The 19,005-nt window shown below is 34.8% G+C and overlaps 5 protein-coding genes across 7 annotated transcripts; 2 read left to right on the top strand and 3 right to left on the bottom strand.

Moving 5' to 3' along the window:
- The first annotated feature begins 313 nt into the window (after positions 1-313).
- Positions 314-2,971, top strand: LOC108320617 (glyoxylate/hydroxypyruvate/pyruvate reductase 2KGR-like). Of its 2 annotated transcripts, XM_017552089.2 has the most exons (2): positions 350-917; positions 2,834-2,971. In XM_017552089.2, the coding sequence occupies exons 1-2, from the start codon at positions 495-497 to the stop codon at positions 2,834-2,836; spliced, it is 426 nt and encodes a 141-aa protein (XP_017407578.1). In that variant the 5' UTR covers positions 350-494; the 3' UTR covers positions 2,837-2,971. The 2 variants fall into 2 exon arrangements, with proteins under 2 accessions (XP_052724255.1, XP_017407578.1); XM_052868295.1 differs by lacking the exon at positions 2,834-2,971 and having other exon boundaries at positions 314-1,760.
- A 16-nt stretch (positions 2,972-2,987) lies between these two features.
- Positions 2,988-6,198, top strand: LOC108320615 (glyoxylate/hydroxypyruvate/pyruvate reductase 2KGR). Its single transcript, XM_017552087.2, has 2 exons — positions 2,988-3,410; positions 5,492-6,198. The coding sequence occupies exons 1-2, from the start codon at positions 2,988-2,990 to the stop codon at positions 6,008-6,010; spliced, it is 942 nt and encodes a 313-aa protein (XP_017407576.1). The 3' UTR covers positions 6,011-6,198.
- Positions 6,199-7,370: 1,172 nt separating this feature from the next.
- On the bottom strand, positions 7,371-8,107 carry LOC108320616 (uncharacterized). The gene has a single exon (XM_017552088.2). The coding sequence runs from the start codon at positions 8,015-8,017 to the stop codon at positions 7,499-7,501; it is 519 nt and encodes a 172-aa protein (XP_017407577.1). The 5' UTR covers positions 8,018-8,107; the 3' UTR covers positions 7,371-7,498.
- Positions 8,108-8,398: 291 nt separating this feature from the next.
- LOC108320410 (ras-related protein Rab7) lies at positions 8,399-11,973 on the bottom strand. Its single transcript, XM_017551826.2, has 7 exons — positions 11,740-11,973; positions 11,211-11,237; positions 10,987-11,086; positions 9,555-9,701; positions 9,381-9,461; positions 8,779-8,924; positions 8,399-8,681 (listed from the first exon to the last, which is right to left on the bottom strand). Exons 1-7 carry the CDS (start codon positions 11,790-11,792, stop codon positions 8,612-8,614), a joined length of 624 nt encoding a protein of 207 aa, XP_017407315.1. The 5' UTR covers positions 11,793-11,973; the 3' UTR covers positions 8,399-8,611.
- Positions 11,974-13,338: 1,365 nt separating this feature from the next.
- On the bottom strand, positions 13,339-18,321 carry LOC108320680 (proline-rich receptor-like protein kinase PERK1). 2 transcript variants are annotated; one of them, XM_017552189.2, is made up of 8 exons: positions 17,706-18,321; positions 16,727-17,194; positions 16,270-16,356; positions 16,093-16,163; positions 15,807-15,883; positions 15,527-15,674; positions 14,481-14,642; positions 13,339-14,159 (listed from the first exon to the last, which is right to left on the bottom strand). In XM_017552189.2, the coding sequence occupies exons 1-8, from the start codon at positions 18,052-18,054 to the stop codon at positions 13,878-13,880; spliced, it is 1,644 nt and encodes a 547-aa protein (XP_017407678.1). In that variant the 5' UTR covers positions 18,055-18,321; the 3' UTR covers positions 13,339-13,877. The 2 variants fall into 2 exon arrangements, with proteins under 2 accessions (XP_017407678.1, XP_017407677.1); XM_017552188.2 differs by having other exon boundaries at positions 16,727-17,224; positions 17,706-18,320.
- Positions 18,322-19,005: the final 684 nt, after the last annotated feature.

Genomic DNA, 19,005 nt, shown 5'->3' with positions numbered 1-19,005 from the left:
AGAAGCTTTTTCTTTTTCTTCATCTCATTGTTCATGTGATTTCTAGTCTTTAAGACGTGTTCAGGTTTTAATGAACTTCCTGTAAGAATGTTTAAGGGTAGGTTTGTGTTAAATTTGAGAGAAAATAAATTTTTCATTTTTCATTTTTTTATGCAATGTAAACCAAAGTTTATACTATGCATTTGTATAATTATTTTTAAATAAGAAATTGTGAATAATAATTAATAAAAATCCATATAATTGATTTGATTTGAGTTGTTCATAGTTACAAATTTACCAATATAATACTTTCATATAAATCAATCATCACATTGGGACTAAACTAATAATCCAAATCAATCTAATTTAGCAGTAAAGTGATTTTGAGCAATGTTATCTCCACACGTTATATATGGAAGGGAACGTCGAGGGCGAGGATCCCGAATCAGTTTTTGTTGCGTTGCGTTGCGACTGTGGAATCCATAACCTAACGAAACCCCAATTTCGCCGGCGAAATGGGATCTATCGGAGTACTCCTCGTGGCTAACGTGATGCCATACCTGGAGCAGGAGCTCGACAAGCGCTACAAGCTGTTCCGCGCATGGGATTACCCGAACGTGGCGCAGCTGCCGAGTCAGCACGTCACCGCGATCCGCGCGGTGGTCGGAAACGCGAGCGCTGGCGCGGATGCGGCGCTGATCGAGGCGCTGCCGAAGCTGGAGATCGTGTCGAGCTTCAGCGTGGGAGTGGATAAGGTTGACGTGGAGAAGTGCAGAGAGAAGGGAATTCGCGTGACATACACGCCTGAAGTGTTGACCGACGAGGTCGCGGACCTCGCTATTGGCTTGATGCTGGCAGTCCTCAGGAGAATCTGCGAGAGTGATCGCTTTGTCAGGAGCGGCCAGTGGAAGCGCGGTGACTACAAGTTGACCACTAAGGTTTGCTTGTTTCTGCATTCTCGTCATTCTTCTTCTCTCCCAATTGAAATAGGGAAAAGTGATTATCTGCATTGGCTTTCTTACCTATACTTATACTACACCATTATTTGAGTTTTTTAACCATTCTTGTATAATTTTATTAGGAAATTATAAGAATGGTACGAATTTTAAAAAATTAAATTTGGAAGTTATGACTGCCGCTGAAGAAGTGATGACTGCAAGCTATGACCCTCCACCAAGTTATCTTATGGTGAAATAACTTTATTCTAGATGAATTGAAGTTGTGTCAAAAGTTTGAATTTTTTTAAAAAACTTGCACAATTCTCGTAATTTTATTAGAAAATTACACCAGAGTGATAAAAAAAGTCCATTATTTTATCTAAAGTATTATTCCATTAAGTACTTTTACCAAGTGTTTAATTTGTTAGGTCAATTGTAATTACATTACTATATAAACCAGATTACGTGACCCAGAAACTCAAAATAACCATGATTTGAAAAAAAAAAGGAGTATTCTAACCTTTAAGAAAGTCATAAAAATCTGATATAGCCACATAGAAACATCTGTATGGTACAAAATAGAAATATTTGTTCCTTGGTGAACGTAATGTATGGATGATCTTAAGGAATGAAGGAAGTTGATACTATTCATCATGATGAATCATGATGACGATGTTTAAGATTTTTTATTTTGATCTTTCTAATGCTCTAAAAGTATGATTTAGAATTACATTTGCAAAATTGCAGTTATATACTTGGTATTTTGTATACATATATTAGTATGTATGTTGTATGTATTGTTTCTTTCTTATGTATTTTTAGAATAATCATATTGCTGGATCAGATATGTATCATGTCTGATGCATGTATGATGTCTTTATATCATAGATCATAAGATTACTTACTTTATCTTGGAAGTGTGTTGGATCTGTCTTACGCCGAAAAGGATTGTCCCCAAGAACAATAGAGAAAATCCCTTAACCACTACCTAGCTTTGCTGTGCATATACAAAGAACCATTTATCTTTAACTTAGGATCCCATCCCAGAATTACAAGTAGAAAATTCCACCAGCAGTCCATGCACAATAAATATGATGTGTGAACTTGACAGGGTTTTACTGTCTCCATCTCCTTTGTGTTCTCTCTTCATCACCTCCTCAAGATATAGATATATATACATATATGCAATGAGCAATGAGACAGTACATTCAAAAAAACAAGACAACATGAGTTTCTGTTTCAATATATTCTGTTTCTTTTGTCAATATCTTATTTGTTTAAACTACCATGAACTCCACTTAAAAAAATAAACTCACTCCTCTAACCAATAATAGACCCATGTATGATTTGGAGAGCCAAAGTATGATTTCCCATATAACAATGTATAAATGTCACAACCGATCTGTACTGATATGCTCTGTCCTTTTTTATTCCATATAAATGTCTTTTAATTCACATAAATTCTTAACCAACAAAAAGTGTCCAATCAATGAGAAATGACAGTGCCCAATTAATGAGAAAGGACCATGGTAGGGTTACACATTTACTGACATGATTTTTATAATGGACTCTTATTAATCCTAAAAGTAGGACTTTTTCTTCTCCTTGTTCATGTGATTTCTAGTCTTTAAGACGAGTTCAAGTTTTAATGAATGTTTAAGGATGGATTTATATTAGATTTGAGAGAAAATAAAATTTAAATGAATTATTTGTATTCATTTGAATTTTTCATTTTTTTAATGGGATATGAGTCAAAATATTTACTATGCATATATATAATTAGTTTTAAGTAAAAAAATTGTGAATAAGAATGAATAAAAATCCATATAATTGATTTGGTTTGATTTGATGAGTTGTTCACAGTTACAAATTACATTGGGATTAAATTAACAATCCAAATAAATCTAATTTAGCAGTAACGCGATTTTGAGCAATGTTATCTTCACACATTATATATGGAAGAAAACGTCGAGCGTGAGGATTCCGAATCAGTCTTTGTTGGGTTGCGTTGCGTTGCATTGCGACTCTGTGGAATTCCTGACTTAACCAAACCCTAATTTCGCCGGCGAAATGGAGTCGATCGGAGTACTCCTCGTGGCTCGCGTGATGCCGTACCTGGAGCAGGAGCTCGACAAGCGCTTCAAGCTGTTCCGCGCGTGGGAGTACCCGAACCGGGCGCAGCTGCTGAGTCAGCATGCCGCCGCCATCCGTGCGGTGGTCGCAAGCTCGAGCGCCGGCGCGGATGCGGCGCTGATCGAGGCGCTGCCGAAGCTGGAGATCGTGTCGAGCTTCAGCGTGGGAGTGGATAAGATTGACAAGGAGAAGTGCAGAGAGAAGGGGATTCCTGTGACCTACACGCCGGACGTGTTGACCGACGAGGTCGCGGATCTCACTATTGGCTTGATACTGGCGCTCCTCAGGAGGATTTGCGAGTGCGATCGCTTTGTCAGGAGCGGCCAGTGGAAGCGCGGTAACTACAAGTTGACCACTAAGGTTTGTTTGTTTCTGCATTCTCGTCATTCTTCTTCTCTCGCAATGGAAGTAGGTTACAGTGATTTTACACATTATGATATATCTACATTGACTTTCTTATCTATGCTTATACTACACCATTATTTTATCTAAAGTATTACTCCACTAAGTGCCCTTTAGAGTGATAACATTACTGCTGTGTTTGCTTCCGTTTATCCATTGTTCACGCGGACGAAAGTGCGAGTGTTCTGTGTGTTTGTTTCACTTGATTTACACTGATTTGGGGAGATGATTTGCGGCATGGTATGGAAGATGGATCCGCAAGGGCGAGGAAATTTGAGGAGAAATACATGGAGTTTACTTAAATGTCCATCGTTTTTCTTTTTAATTTGACTAAGCTAATGAAAATCAGATCTGGGGATGCGAGAATTGGGGCTGGAAACCGATTCTGTAATTTAGGAATCGATTCTGGGACTGGGGAAACCGATTCTAGAGCTGTCGGGTCACCTGAGAGAGAGAGGCGAAGCTAGATTGTGACAGGGCTTGAAGAACAGGATCGGAAAGAGGCGAATTCAGGTAGGAAAAAAACATCCATGGCTGGCAGTGTAGTGTGTGTTCGTTGACTTTGTTCAGTTTAATCTTTTTAAAAGAATTATTAGTTTTAAATAATTTTGTATCACATTCTTATATGATAGTTATATTGTCATAAATCTAAATATTCTGTATATAGAAATAATAATAATAGGATAATAATTATATTTTATTTTATATTATTTTAACTTACAATTTGTTTTATTAAAACATTACTTTATCTATCACGTCTATAATATATAAATTTTATCTTCAAATCTTTAAACTTTCAGCTATTCATCTCTTAAAACAAATAACACTTACTCTCTTTTCTTTTTTTCTCAAATTCATCCATTCACTTTTTCTTAAATCGAAAGAGCCTATCTCCTTATTGGTGAATTGGTAGGTTTTTTGATACTTGGGTAACTACTTAACATGATCTTTGATCCTTTGAAGGATTACTTCTGCCATTTAGAGGGAGGGAGGGAGGGATAGCTTTTTTTAATATTCTTGAATACTTCACTCACATGTTTCCAAAGTGTTCAAAATTGTCAGGTCAGTGGTAATTACGTTACTATAAACGAGATTAGTATGTGACCCAGAAGATAACCATGATTTGAAAAGAAAAATGAAGTATTCTAACCTTTAAGAAAGTTATAGAAATCTAATATAACCACATAGAAACATCTGTATAATACAAAAGGTAGAAATATTTGTTCCTTGATGAACGTAATGTATGGATTATCTTAAGGAATGAATGAAGTTGATACTATTCTTCTTTGTAGAGAATAGGAAATGACTCATCATGACGACAATAAGATTTTTTTTTTATCTTTCTATTGCTCCAAAAATATGTTTTAAAGTTAAATTTGCAAAATTGCAGTTATATACTTGTTATTTGTATACATGTATTAAATATTAATATGTTGTATGTATTGTTTCTTATCTATTTTTAGAATAATCATATTACTGGATCAAATACGTATCATATTTGATTGACGTATGGTGTCTATGCATCGTAGTCCATAACAGAGATTATTTACTTTATATTGGAAAGTGTGTTGGATCTGTCTTACGATGAAGAGAATTGTTCCCAAGAACAATAGAGAAAACCCCTTAACCACTACTTGGCTTCGCTGTACAAATACAAAGAACCATTTATCTTTATCTCAGTATCCCATCATAGAATTATATGCAGAAAATTCTACCAGCAGTTCGTGGACAATAAATTTGAAGAGTGAACATGACAGGGTTTTACTATCTCTATCTCCTTTGTGTTCTCTCTTCATCACCTCCTCAAGATATATATATACATATATGTATATATCTTTTGGAGTTGACCTCACAATATCTATGACACTTTCAGAGTGATGGTGAAAAATAAAATTCTAATTTGGAGACCAAGGATCTGTCAATCTTTGGAGTTGGAGTTGGAGGATCATTAAAATCCCCATTTTTATACATTGTAGTATTATTCCCCACTCCTTTTCCAACAGCAAAATTAATTTTCGTGCTGTGTATTTTCCTTGTAGTTCTCTGGGAAAACTGTTGGCATTATTGGGTTAGGGAGAATAGGGGAAGCCATTGCGAAGAGGGCTGAAGGATTTAAGTGTCCAATAAGCTACTACTCAAGAACTGAAAAACGAGAGTCGAACTACAAGTACTATCCAAGTGTTGTAGAATTAGCATCTAATTGCGACATACTGGTTGTAGCTTGCGCACTGACTGAGGAAACCCACCACATAATCAACAGGGAGGTGATCAATGCCCTGGGTCCCAAGGGTTATCTTATCAACATTGGAAGAGGTAAGCATGTTGATGAAACAGAGTTAGTGTCGGCACTTGTAGAAGGTCGTCTTGGTGGGGCTGGGCTAGATGTGTTTGAAAATGAGCCTAGTGTTCCAGAAGAGCTATTTGGGCTTGAAAATGTTGTCTTGCTTCCCCATGTTGGAAGTGCCACAGTAGAAACTCGAACGGCCATGGCGGACCTTGTCCTTGGAAACCTGGAAGCTCATTTCCTTGGAAAGCCGCTGTTAACTCCCTTAATTTAATCTCTGCCTCCATGGAACTTCCAGGATTGATGGATCTGCATTAGGTACACACATTTACCACCATTTTATAATTTCTGTCATCCAAATAAATTATCAGGACAGCTTTTTAAGGTCTACATTCCTGTTTCATCTATGAATTTTTATTTAGTTCATCTTCACGTCTTAATAACATTAACATTATGGATGAAGTACTTTGATTTAACTGCACATTTTCCAATCCTACTTTTATTCTGATGGAAAATTTATGCCATATCTCCTATCTCGTTCATAAAATTTATAATAGAAAAATATAATGTTTTAATGTTATCTAATTTTACAAAAATATACATATTCTCTTTTTAATGTACAAGAAAAAAATTATTATTACACAAATTTTAAAAGTGTCAAGAAATAATAAAATAGAATTATAAATGACAATTTCATAAACTTGAAATAATTATGTAAAAAAGTAAATAAAATAAAATTCTGAAAAGCAGTTATATAAACATGAAATAATTATGATTTTTTTATTTTTGTAAATATTGGAAGAGAAAATATTTATGAAGATTTGAGAGAATTTAATAAATATAATAAAAAGTTGTCTAATATATAAGATTTATTCGAATGAAACAAAATATAATAGCCAAACTAAAAAAAAAGGGTTTTCTAGTTTGTCTAATTATGTAAGAGTTTAGAAAACCTAAAATTGATAGTTTGGTTTAGTTTGAAAACAACTTAATTTAAGAAGATTGATATATGTGTTTGCCATAGCCAATAAACACGGGAACTCTCCTCTACAAATACCCAATAAACACAGGAACTCTCTTCATTATATACCAACGGATCAGCTTTATTTATTAAAATATACATTTACTTGCTAAAATATTCAATTCTTTTACTAACCACAAAAGATGTTTATTTTAAAAGTATGGTATTTATTACCTCTAAATATATTCTTATGAGGTTAGAAAGCCTCTAAAGAAATTTTTGATGTTAGAAAGATTTTTGTGTAAATGAGAAAGTTTAATCCCTTTAGTGCTTCAAATTTTCAAATATCTTTGTGCAAAAAATTAAATGAATTCAGTGAAAACAAGAATTTACAGTGTTTGATAAAGGAAGAAAACAAAATAATTTGTAGGATTATTCATCTATATTTCTCTACTCTCCGTTCGATCAAATCAATCAATTTATTTCTATTTCCTAGTTAAACACGGCATAAGGCATAAAAGCTCATAAATTCGTACTAGTAATGTCGCTAAAATGGAATTTTTATGTGTTAAATTAATCGTATCAAGTCGCGTTTGAGTTGAATCGTATCACTAGTACTATATCTATTCCTTTTTTACAAGATAATCAGTGAGATTAACCATTTTACAATTATGACTAACTAATAAGCTGTTAAGATTATATTAGATAACGTGAAATCAAGACATTGATCATGAACATACAACAAACTTTCTAATAAGGCTAAGAAGCAGAAACTAGTACAAACGGGTAAACAACATCTTTTCACGCATACCCTTCAACCAAGGTAGGTTTCTTGTTTTCTTCGTCATTTTCTTCTCTAACTTCACCATCTTTCTTCTCATCTTCGATATTCAACCCGTGTAACTCATCCACGCACGCTTTCGCATCCTCTTCCAATTTCCCTTCTCCCGCCACCACAAGGTCGTCCGCGCCATCGCCGCCGCCGCCTCCGGCAACCCTAACTTCGTCGGCACCAGCCTCGACTCCCCTATCGACGATGCAGGTTCCCGGCGGTTCATTCTCCATGTCAATTCCGACGACTACATCAGAGCCTTCCTTGGCGGTGGGCCACGGGTCGTTAAGGCAACCGTCATCTTCGTCCTCCGTGTCGTCAGCGGAGGAGAAAATTGAAGCGGCGCGTGATTTGACAGCGGCGGCGGCTTGGAGAAAAGCTTGATGGATGGATTCCGGTGGAAGGGCAGGATCTTCAAGGCCAGCGTCTTCTAAACGCGGAGGTAGGATCTGGTGCAGAATTCCAGATTTTTCTTTGGTAGATTCCATCACCTTCTCTTTCTCTTAACCATTATCACAACCTTTAACATTTTCCATGATCCTCTATATATACCAATACCACCGATTTAACCGCTACTGGCATGCAACCTTTCCTGGGCCTTGGGCTCTCTTTTATCCACAACAATTATGGGCCCATATTCAATTTCAAAAAAAAATATTTCTTTTATCCACCGTTTCTTTTAAATATTTCTCACTACATCTTATAAACATTCTAGAGCTTCTCTTTTGTTCCGAAAAAATATTCTACAATATCATAATTATATTTTAAATACTCTTTTCATGCGTCAAGAATTTTATAATCTTGTTCTTTAATCGTATATCAAAAAGTAAACATATTTAATGTTTTGAAAACAAAAAAAAGAATGCTACTTGTAACACAAATCAATGTCATAACTCAATTGAACAAAACAATTTTCAACATACATTTCCTGATTTGGCGGATCATTTGTCACAAACAGAAAAGATAAAGACAGAAAAATAAACATGATGGCAGCTAAATCCACTAGATAGATACAAAACAAAATTTGAAAGTTGTCCTTGGTTTTACAAAGTCGATAATGTAGTTCGTGGCTAATAATCCACTTAACATTCACAACCAGTAGATCTCTGTTGCCTTCCACCACCACCAACTTCGATTGTATCAGGCAGGTACCTTAGACAATAATTAACATAACACACTTTAGCTTTTTCATGAGTAAATGGAAACACATACATGAAGAAAAAACTTAGAAGAGTTCAGGAATGCTCACATTTCTTCTTCAGGTTCATTCTTCAGTGCATTTTTTGCTATGCACTGGAAAGCATCTTCAACATTAAATCCTTCTTTTGCAGAGGTCTCGAAGTATGGTATGTTTCCCTTCGAAGCACACCATGCCTTTGCTTTCTTCTCAGAAACCTGCAACACAAGAGGTTGTGAAGAAGATACATGTAAAAAAAAAAGTATAGCTTTAAGCATATTGTTAAGAGTGGACCTTAAACCTAACTCAATTCCATAAAACCGGCATGGAAGGTGGGGTTTGCACCCACTTATATACTCTAAATTGATCTTATATGGATTTTATGCCTACTCAGCCCCACAAAAACGACTTGTAAGGTGATATTTTCACTCACTTATATACTCTAAATTAACTTTATTTTTAGTCAATATAGGACTTCCAACACATATCTTCCCACAACTATAACAGAGTTCAAATCAAAATCAGTGTTCATAAGTGTATTTTGAAGACATAGCAGAGGAACAACATAGAAAAACTCAGCAGAGAATCAATATTCCTATCTATCCCAATCACCAATACAGAAATTTTATGAGGGTCAATAGGCAGTTCATGTTATGAGAAGAGAAATAACTTACAACTCTGCTGTTTCCACCATCAACGTCTATTTTGTTTCCCAATACAACAAATGGGAAGTTTTCAGGATCAGATGGACTAGCCTGAAAATAAATTATTTTGCATGAGTTTCACACAGATCTTTAACGAATGTGACACAGACATGATACCACAATGCAGGAGAATGGTTAATCAACCTGAATAAGAAATTCTTCTCGCCAGTGGTTGAGATTGTCAAAGGATTTCATTACATTTACATCATAAACAAGGACACAGCAATCTGCACCACGGTAGAAAGCCACACCAAGACTTTGAAACCTCTCTTGACCAGCAGTATCCCAAATCTGCATGAATGGTCAAAACAACTCAATCTTAGATTATTAATCTTCTTCCATGATCTTCAAACAACAGAGTAAAAAATACAATCAAATATTTACTTTTATCAAATAGAAAGTGCCAAGAAGCACTTGCCCCAACCATCATCAGATATACCATTCACAATGAGAAGGGCAGAGCAAGACAAATTTTGAGAAGACCGAATATAAAAATTAAAAGTTACAATTTTAAAATTAATATATCAAATTTAAGCAACAACTAAAAGATTCATGATAATAGATAACATACAATAAAAACCGCAATTGTATAAATTAAACAAAGGATACAAAAATAATACTGTTGCAGTGAGCAATTCCAAGGATAGGAAATCTATATTATAGGTGAATATCATATTTTAAGTTTTAAAAGCATAATTGGCTCCCAAAATTTGTTTAAGTAAAAAAATTGAATTTTTAATTTGAGAAGAAAGCATTCCTTTAATTTTTTTCTTATTAAGAAATATTTAGGAAAAAATGGAAAAGGCTTAAAAAATTATGGGAAATGATAAGAGATGCATCACTCTTAAGAGATAAGAGATATAGGCATGAGAGAGAGAGAGAGAGAGAGAGAGAGAGAGAGAGAGAGAGAGAGAGAGAGTTTGAAATGTAATAACAGATGTGATGGAAGAGAAGATAAAAAGAAAAAGAAAATGGAGAAAGAGTGGTAAATTAGAGAATACTATTTGAATGTCTGTAATTATTACTATTTTAGGGAGAGAAGGGTGGACCATTCCATCACTGCAAGTGCTCTACTCCTAACAGTGGCCATTATTTGATACATCAAACAGACATTAATAATGGCACTATTTCATACATCATACAGACATTAATTTTACAATAACAACCCAGAATATTTCTTTATCTTTCCAAATTCTATTTTAAATAAAGGCTTATTCTTCACAAAATCACATCAAATTGGGATCAGAAGATAAAGGCTTATTATAAACTTAAGAATCCTTAGGTTTTAAAAGAAACTCAAATACTTAGTAGAATACTAGACACTCTAGTTACATTCATTTGAACAGCATCATGAACCACTTAATTAATCTGGGGAAAATAAAAGTTTATAAGCTGTGCAACAGCTGATTTAAGATTATATAGGTGATGATATGAAATTGAATAAGATAATAGCTCTGTTCAAAAAAGATTGGTAGGTGCAGCTCTAGGTTATTGTATCCTAACTGGAGAACACATTTCAAAACACTGTATATATGTTTATACAAAAAAGAAACAGCGTGTTCTTTGTATCTCTCACCTGCAATGTGAACAACCTATCTTCAAACTGAACCTCCTTGGTGAGAAAATCTGCACCAATGGTTGCCTTATACTGATTACTAAATTTACGATTCACATACCTAAATGCAAAGGGAGGAAATAATGATCATGAAAACAGAAATAAAGCAGAAAAAATTGTCATCAGACATTTCCCAAAAGTCACAGAAAAGAATTTTAGAAGAAAAATCTGAGATTTGAACATACTGATTCATCAGTGATGTTTTACCGACCCTGCCAAAAGAAATAAGAAAAAAAGTCAATTAGCAGAGAGATCTTGCAATCTTGGTGAATAACTAACTAAAGAGCAATTGCACAGAACTGGCATTATAGACTTTCAAACATTGGTATGCATCGGCATCGCATGCAGCTGACCCGTGTTAGAAAATTGCAAATCTATAGAATCAATAACCATTTTTCTTCCTCTAATAATTCCAAAAAGCTTATTTACACAACAACAGGAATCCAAACATAATCAGTGATCACTTCCATTTTCCCCCCAAATTTTTAACGCCTCATGCACCTGGAAGAAGCATTCCATAAATTTTCATTGCAAAACAAAAAAAAAAGATCGGGAATTTCAATGAAAACTGAAAACACCGAACATAAATGCAACAACCCTTTTTCTCTTCCGGCCAGACTATGTGATTTAACCCATTTTTAGATTAAATTAAAAATAAATAAATAAAAGATGAAATTAAAAGAAGAAGACGAAGACGAAGAAGAAAAAGGGTACCCGCTATCTCCAAGGATTATGACCTTCAATAACATGCGGCGGCGAGATGCCATGGATGCGGAAGAGTGTGTTTACTCGAAAATGATTATTTTTTTTAGGGAAAAATTGGGAAAGAAAAATTGAGTTTGGAAGTGTTAAAGTTTAGAGTAATTTGCGCCAGAGAAAGTTTGAAAGACAGATGGAAGAAGAAGAGGGAGTTACCAACTTAACAACGAATGCCAGCCATCACTCACTCTTATTTCCCAAACTACCCATCCATCTTCTACTACACTTTTAACTTCAATAATTACACACTAAATAATTATTTCAAGAATTAACTCCAATAAAATATTCTGTTTTTATTTTTCCACTAAATCTCCTCTTTTGCTGCGTGCTGAGACGACAAAGGAGACTAAAAAATATTGTTTGATCCATGTTTAACGGAAAATAAACTATTTGGACATTTTAATTATTAATTAACTTTTTATTATTATAACGATTAAATATATTATTTTCATCTTTTATTTTTAGTTAACTTATTATTAGTTTTTATTTATATTTTAAATTTAGTCAATATTTAACTGATAACTTTATATATATTTAATGCAAAAAAAATTAATTTCATATAATTTTATTATATTCAACAACAACGAAATAATTTTTTTTTGTTATTAGTTAAGGTCGTTTGATTTTTTATAAATAAAAATAGAAGTATACCACTAATTCTACAAACGATGATTTTATGGATATTGACAAATACTAATATAAGTATGAAATTATAGTATGGTGCAGTCTGTTACACTTTTAATATAGTGTTGATGAGTTAATATATATGTATGACTTAAATAATAAGCACAAGACGTGACAGATATAAAATATTATGGTCTTGATAGTAACCACGTGCTACAGACATAGTTAATATGGTAAAATATTGAGACACTAATATTAATTCCATTGAACATAACTTTGTTTCTGGTAACACGACAACACATTGCTGTCACGCTTAGAACTTAGTTCATTGTACATCGTTATAAAAAGGCCAAACGGCCCATAATTAGTGTAGTTATATTTTCTATTCCGAAAAAATATTATTTATTTTTTATTTTTATTTTTGCTTAAAACGTACCTCAGAAAATAGTATGTTTAAACCAGAAAGCAACACAATCATTATGTGCATCTATAATTTGCAGGTTTATTGTCCACCCAAGAGGAAAGACAAGAAGAAACGTACGAAAGTACATTTCTTTTTAACAAATTAGCACTTTCAAATGTCTTCTCAATTTTATTTTATTACAGCAAATTGAACAAGAAAAAAAAAAAAACTTATCTAGTAAACGACAACTACACTGTCCTTTGCCATATTTACTCAATTTACTTTTATTTCACCTTCCAAAGGCCAAAATGTTTTTTTATCCTGTAACCAAGCAGATCAAGTTTTAGTAAAACCGTCAACTTTTTGTCCAACTAAATTTAGCGCATCACAAAAGCATCTTCATACAAACAAAATGATTTTGTCTTCATACACCCATGAAAACATGGATTTAACTCTCTTGAAAGCAAGCGAAAGAGTAAAATTGTTACTACTCTTGGTTTGAGGTTGAGCGCACCACAAAATCAAGAGACCAGAAAACATAAAAGTACTTTGGTTGCACCAAGATTGCTACACAGGGTTCTCTTTGGTGGTAAAAAGACCAGTGTTCCTTGTGACCCTCCCAGTGCAAATAATAAAACTGAGTAGCTACAAGCTTTAAGCACCAGGCGAAGAATCATAGAATGCATTATCACAAAGCTCACCAAATAAGTACAAAATACCCACATCCTCAACATAAGTCCCAATGTCAGGCTTTCCCAGTTAGAACAAATGTTAGCATCGAACAAATGAATCAAGCTTTACAAAGCTTCAGGTGTATCAAATAATTCAGGAATTGTACGAGGGAAAAAAGTTAGACCGTGAAAATCACCGGGGAAAAAAAGAAAGACACAGCTCTAACTGCTATTCATCGTGTGCAAGCCAATTAATATATGGGCCTGTAAAATATACCGACATTATATGTACCTGTACCAGTCTCATGGGTGTGCACAAGCAAACTGATGTCTGAAGAGCAATTTTGAAAGACGTGGGAATCATCAATCGAGAGCTTGTCGCAGAGTCATGGTTGCTACCGTTCACGCTCCCCCAATTCAATTTCCTGCGTATTTTGCTGTCCCGAACTGGTAGAGACAGATGGATGTCGACCGTAATCACTGCTGGGACCACTGTACTCACTAATACCTTGCTCTTGGCTTTCCAGTGCCAGCTTCCTGAAGTTCTTCATGTCCTCACTGTATTGGACGCTGTCATAGCTAGAACCCTCAAAGGAACCAAAAACTCTGCTGTGTCCAGGAGCACTCCCCTCATTTAGATCTTCTAGAGAAATATTTCCTTCCAGAGCTCGAACAACCTGCTCAGTGTCATTAATTTTATCATTGTCAGAGGTAAGCACACGCCAGATCTCAGTTTGCCAAAGCTCAGAGTTGGTCACGAATTTCTAAACTTCAAAAAATCATCAACCAGTAAATCAAATATCCTGACAATACTTTTTAATTTTTAATATGTTTTAACACAACACTGGACTTTTTTTTGCCAAGAGAAGCAGGCGAATGCCTTTCAGGGAGGCATTTTACTACATACCCTTGTCAGAGACAATAACCAAAGCAATTTGATTATAAAAACAAAAGACATTTTTTATTCTCAAAGATATCTTAAGAATCAACCAACTCACCTGGCTCATTCGAGGCCGAAGCCTGGCTGAATGGCGCACACAACTTGCAGCACAAGCGGCCATTCGAATCATCTCATCATGATTGTAATTTTTCTGCAACTTTGGATCAAGAAGTCCATCAAAGTTTCCATTCTCAAACGCTTGAGAGAGTAAAGGCCTAGCCTGTAATTTACACAAAAATGCTTCAGTACAGGATGTTTTGCTGATAAAAAAAAACACACACACACAATGCTTCAGTACAAGATGTTTTGGGGGAGGATTGTCAACATAAGACTGTCAGCTAACTGTTGCAGAATATCCCAGATATTATTTCATCGTTAATTTAAGCAAAACCAGAATTTCTTGCAAGTAATTTGACATGGTTGCAAACTACAATCAGCTTCATCCCAGACAGATCAATACCGTTGGTATCTAAAATAAGTTATTATGACCAATTTAAAACCAATCCGAGCAGACATAATTACAAGATAAGAGAGGTCATGAGATTTTATTGATTTTTCAAGTACACCACATAATTTAGCTCCAAAACTGATCTCCATAGGACAAGATACATGGCTTTCCAAATTTTTAAAACACCGAAAGAAATATGGTTTTTGAACAATATCTACTCATTTAACTGAAAAAAAAAGGTTAAAAGTTCAAGATTGTAATTTGAGAAAAAGTTTAAAAGCAAATACAACATTAGAATGCGAGTTACTGATCACACGCACTCTTCTATAAATGTTTTCATGCTCGGGAAAATTCATTAACTGACCCAAAAATACTGAAAGAAAATAATAGTTTGACACCTCAAAAAAAACACCCAATCCATTTTAGTAATATAATGTGTTAGAATTTAAAGTTAAAAAATAAAATAAATATGATTAAAATATTATTATTTTGAGTTGTCAAGTGGGGTTTTTTTTTTGGTGGGGGTCAAAACATCACCACCCAATAAGAAAAGATGCCAAAGGTGCACATTCCGTAGTACCATAAATACCGAGTTGTCCTTAGTTATGCATATTGATCAAAATAGAAACATCAACGAAATAATGAGTACAACATACCCATTCAACCATGCTGTCATCTAAGAAGGGATGAGTTTTATCAACGGGTTTCCGTCCAGTAATCAACTCCAACAGCACAACACCAAAGGAGAAAACATCTGACTTTTCTGTTAGTTTCCCACTAGCAGCATATTCTGGAGCCATGTATCTGAATTAAATGAATTTAGAGTTTCAGTAAGATATAATTAATAGAAAAAAGGAAAAATAAAATCCATGAAACATACTGCCCAATAAAAGTATTTCAAAATTAGATTCAAGAAATACGTATGATGAGTCTAACCCAAAAGTTCCCATCACTCGAGTAGAAACATGTGTTTCTGTGTCTGATGAAAACTTTGCAAGTCCAAAATCTGCAACCTGAGCGAAAGATTATGAATCATTATTCTATATGCAGAGTCGCAGATGATGTACACAGATATTAAATATCAACATGAACATTTCTATAGCCCTTTTGGTTCATTTAACCATTTCAAGATACACCACTTAATTCACTTATTTTCTGTAGTGTTGTCTGTTGCATTGCCCTATATATCCAGGATTGCAGGATAAAAAAGTTATAAATTTACCTTAGCCTCAAAGCTATCATCAATAAGAATGTTAGATGCCTTGATGTCTCGGTGTATGATTTTGGGATTACCTAAAATGACATGAGATTAAAAATGTCAATTTCAAAACTAACATCATGAACTAAAAACACTGCCAATTCTTTTGCAGAGTACATAATTTATTAACATTAAACTCACAGTCTTCATGCAGATATGCCAATCCTTTTGCAGATCCTATAGCAATCTTCATCCTTGTTGACCAGTCCATAGGTGGTCTGTCTTTTCCTGGTATGATATTCATGATTCATTTAGAACTACAGCATCATACTTGTGCGATAAGAATTAAATTATCAAACTTCCGCAGAGAGACAGTGGAATCCTCATTACTTAACTACTAACCACACCAGGTCAAATTTTTCATTCTTGTTAAAAAAATGTTGATAATATGATATATTTCACACGTAAAACCAATATGTGAATTAAAATAAAAGCCATACTTTTGTACACGAAAGTATGAAGCAACTAACTGTGTATTGCATGCAAATATTATGCTCTACAAAACTTTAAAACATTTACAACAAAGAATCTGCACATCATATCTCAGAAAACAATAGTTAAATTGAATTTGCATCCTAAATGAGCTGACAGATCTTACCATGCAAATGAAATTCTAGTGTATTATTTGGCACATACTCGTAGACAAGCATCTTCTGGTTGTCTGATATGCAGTAACCAACAAGGGAAACAAGGTGTCTGTGATGCACACGGCTAATGACATCGACTTCTGCATGGAACTCACGCTCCCCTTGTCTACTCTCAGATTTCAACTGCTTGACTGCAACAATTTTCCCATTTGGGAGAACTCCTTTGTGGACATAGCCAAAACCACCTTGACCAAGAAGATTTGAGTAGGAGAATCCATCCGTTGCCATAACTAATTCATCGTGTGTAAAACTGCTTTGAGATAGCGCCAAGGAAATGCCAGGTGAAGGCTTCACCTTCTCGGAACCCCAACTACTTGCAGTGCCTGAGGAATTGACAGTGGGTGTGGGGAGACCAGAGGATGACAGTTTCTGATTCCCTAAACCCCCTGGTGTAGGCTTGGACAAGCCTACTTTTCCATCTGGCGTTGGAGAAACACAAGCCATGTCAACTGGAGACATTGACACCAAAATCAATTCCAGTTCAATTTTTTGCCAGTTTTACACACAAATTAGAACAAAACTCAACCACACTGCGTATACCTTTTTATAAGAGATAAGCAATAAACAGAGCCAATGTGTGCAGCAAACCATCAAACAGAATTTAAAACGAACTTCCAAACACAATAAAACTCGACACTTAGTTGATTCCTAAAAAGAAATCACATCACAGAATGTACGAGTAGCACCGGCACATTTACTAAGATTCTCACGGCAATAATTATAAGCAATAAACCGAAGTTAATTAATCTCATGTCCCGATATTCATAATCCATCGTTAAAAAATCAGTTGAAATAACGGCTAACGTTACGAACTTTTCACTAATAAACTATTTTTACAATAAAAGCAGTCAAACTTAAATAATTTCATTTAAAAATCATTTTCAAACGAAATCAATTTTGTAATCCAATTTTACAAACATGCGACCTTACCTTTCTGTTGGGACGGTTGAGAGTAGTTGTTCTGGCTTCTCTTCTTTTTCCAATTCCTATAGACGCAAAAGAAAACGCCCCCAACTATAAGCATACCTACTGCACCTAACACGGCTCCTATAATTATTCCACTCAATGTAGCCGGCGACAACCCGCCGCCACTGAGACTCGACGGAGCTGCGGCTAACGGCGGAGGAGGACTAACGGCGGCACTGGTGATGTCGGGAGGCGGAGGAGGGGAGACAGTGGCATTAGGTACGAGAGGTGTTTCATCCGGAGGAGGAGGAGGAGGAGGAGAGGTAGTGGAGTTCGTGCCGGAAGGAGTCTCCGCCGGCGACGGAGACGACATCGACGACGAAGTTTTCCGACGCTACTGTGAGAGCAAGGGTTTCGATTAAAAACAAAAAGTATAGGATTGAAAACTTTGCATCATCACAGTTTATTTTTTTCTTTTAGGGATAAAGAGGAATGTGGTGTGTGTAGTGTGTGTAGTGTGTGATGTGGTCCCTAATGTGATGATGATAGCTACTTCTTCTACTTCGCACTCCCTCACTACTTTTCATAGCGTGTGCAAAATAAACCACCAACCCGAGACTCTGATTCTACCCGTCGTTTCACTTGCTTCCTCTTGCGTTTTGCTCCAACTTCCCACACCAGTCAATCCCTGCCTTTAGCGGGAACCTAATATATATAAATATATAAAAGTAAATGGTCGGAAAAAGAGAGGAATGCATCCGCATTGCACGTGCTCTAACAATAAATACGTATAAATACGTAGTATTCAACTCTCTGGTTCGACCAATAAATTGACCGTTTCATCTGAGGTCAAAAGACTTGTTAATTTGATCCTTGACTCTATAATACACTTTTATTATTTAAATTTTATTATTTCAGTATTTATTATAATTAGTATAATGTAATGTATTTGATTTAGTTATTAAAATGCTGATAAAAGCAAAGTTAGTCATTAATATTTTTCTTTATTATTTACATCGATATCTACCTATTTTATTTTATTATAGTTACTCTTTTTATATCATCAAGCTTGAACACGGTTTTCTAGTTCTGTATTATAATTAAAACTTACAAATAATTTTAGTACATTATTTGTTATTTATTTCATTTTTTAGGTTGAGATTTACTAAATTTAAATAAAAATATCTAAAAATAACAAGATACAATGTTTGAAGCAAAAGAAGGTTCGTGGTGCATTTCCGTCATAACTGCATACAAGCTAACGTATACGCCACATCATAATTTATAACCCCTATAAATTTTTTCCTTTTCAATTTTCTTTTAC

Source organism: Vigna angularis, chromosome 9 (assembly GCF_016808095.1).
Source record: "Vigna angularis cultivar LongXiaoDou No.4 chromosome 9, ASM1680809v1, whole genome shotgun sequence".
Taxonomy (NCBI): domain Eukaryota; kingdom Viridiplantae; phylum Streptophyta; class Magnoliopsida; order Fabales; family Fabaceae; genus Vigna; species Vigna angularis.
This window is presented reverse-complemented; position numbering and strand designations above follow the sequence as displayed.

Excerpts from the sequence above, each read along its gene's own strand:
- LOC108320617 (XM_052868295.1), top strand. The coding sequence starts at position 495 with ATGGGATCTATCGGAGTACTCCTCGTGGCTAACGTGATGCCATACCTG.
- LOC108320615 (XM_017552087.2), top strand. The coding sequence starts at position 2,988 with ATGGAGTCGATCGGAGTACTCCTCGTGGCTCGCGTGATGCCGTACCTG. Across the intron at positions 3,411-5,491 it reads ACTACAAGTTGACCACTAAG|TTCTCTGGGAAAACTGTTGG; the intron begins GTTTGTTTGTTT and ends TTTTCCTTGTAG.
- LOC108320616 (XM_017552088.2), bottom strand. The coding sequence starts at position 8,017 with ATGGAATCTACCAAAGAAAAATCTGGAATTCTGCACCAGATCCTACCT.
- LOC108320410 (XM_017551826.2), bottom strand. The coding sequence starts at position 11,792 with ATGGCATCTCGCCGCCGCATGTTATTGAAGGTCATAATCCTTGGAGAT. Across the intron at positions 11,238-11,739 it reads ATAATCCTTGGAGATAGCGG|GGTCGGTAAAACATCACTGA; the intron begins GTACCCTTTTTC and ends TTCTTTTGGCAG. Across the intron at positions 8,925-9,380 it reads ATGGTGGAAACAGCAGAGTT|GTTTCTGAGAAGAAAGCAAA; the intron begins GTAAGTTATTTC and ends CTTGTGTTGCAG.
- LOC108320680 (XM_017552188.2), bottom strand. The coding sequence starts at position 18,054 with ATGTCGTCTCCGTCGCCGGCGGAGACTCCTTCCGGCACGAACTCCACT. Across the intron at positions 16,357-16,726 it reads ACTAGAATTTCATTTGCATG|GAAAAGACAGACCACCTATG; the intron begins GTAAGATCTGTC and ends ATATCATACCAG. Across the intron at positions 15,884-16,092 it reads ATGATAGCTTTGAGGCTAAG|GTTGCAGATTTTGGACTTGC; the intron begins GTAAATTTATAA and ends TCTTTCGCTCAG.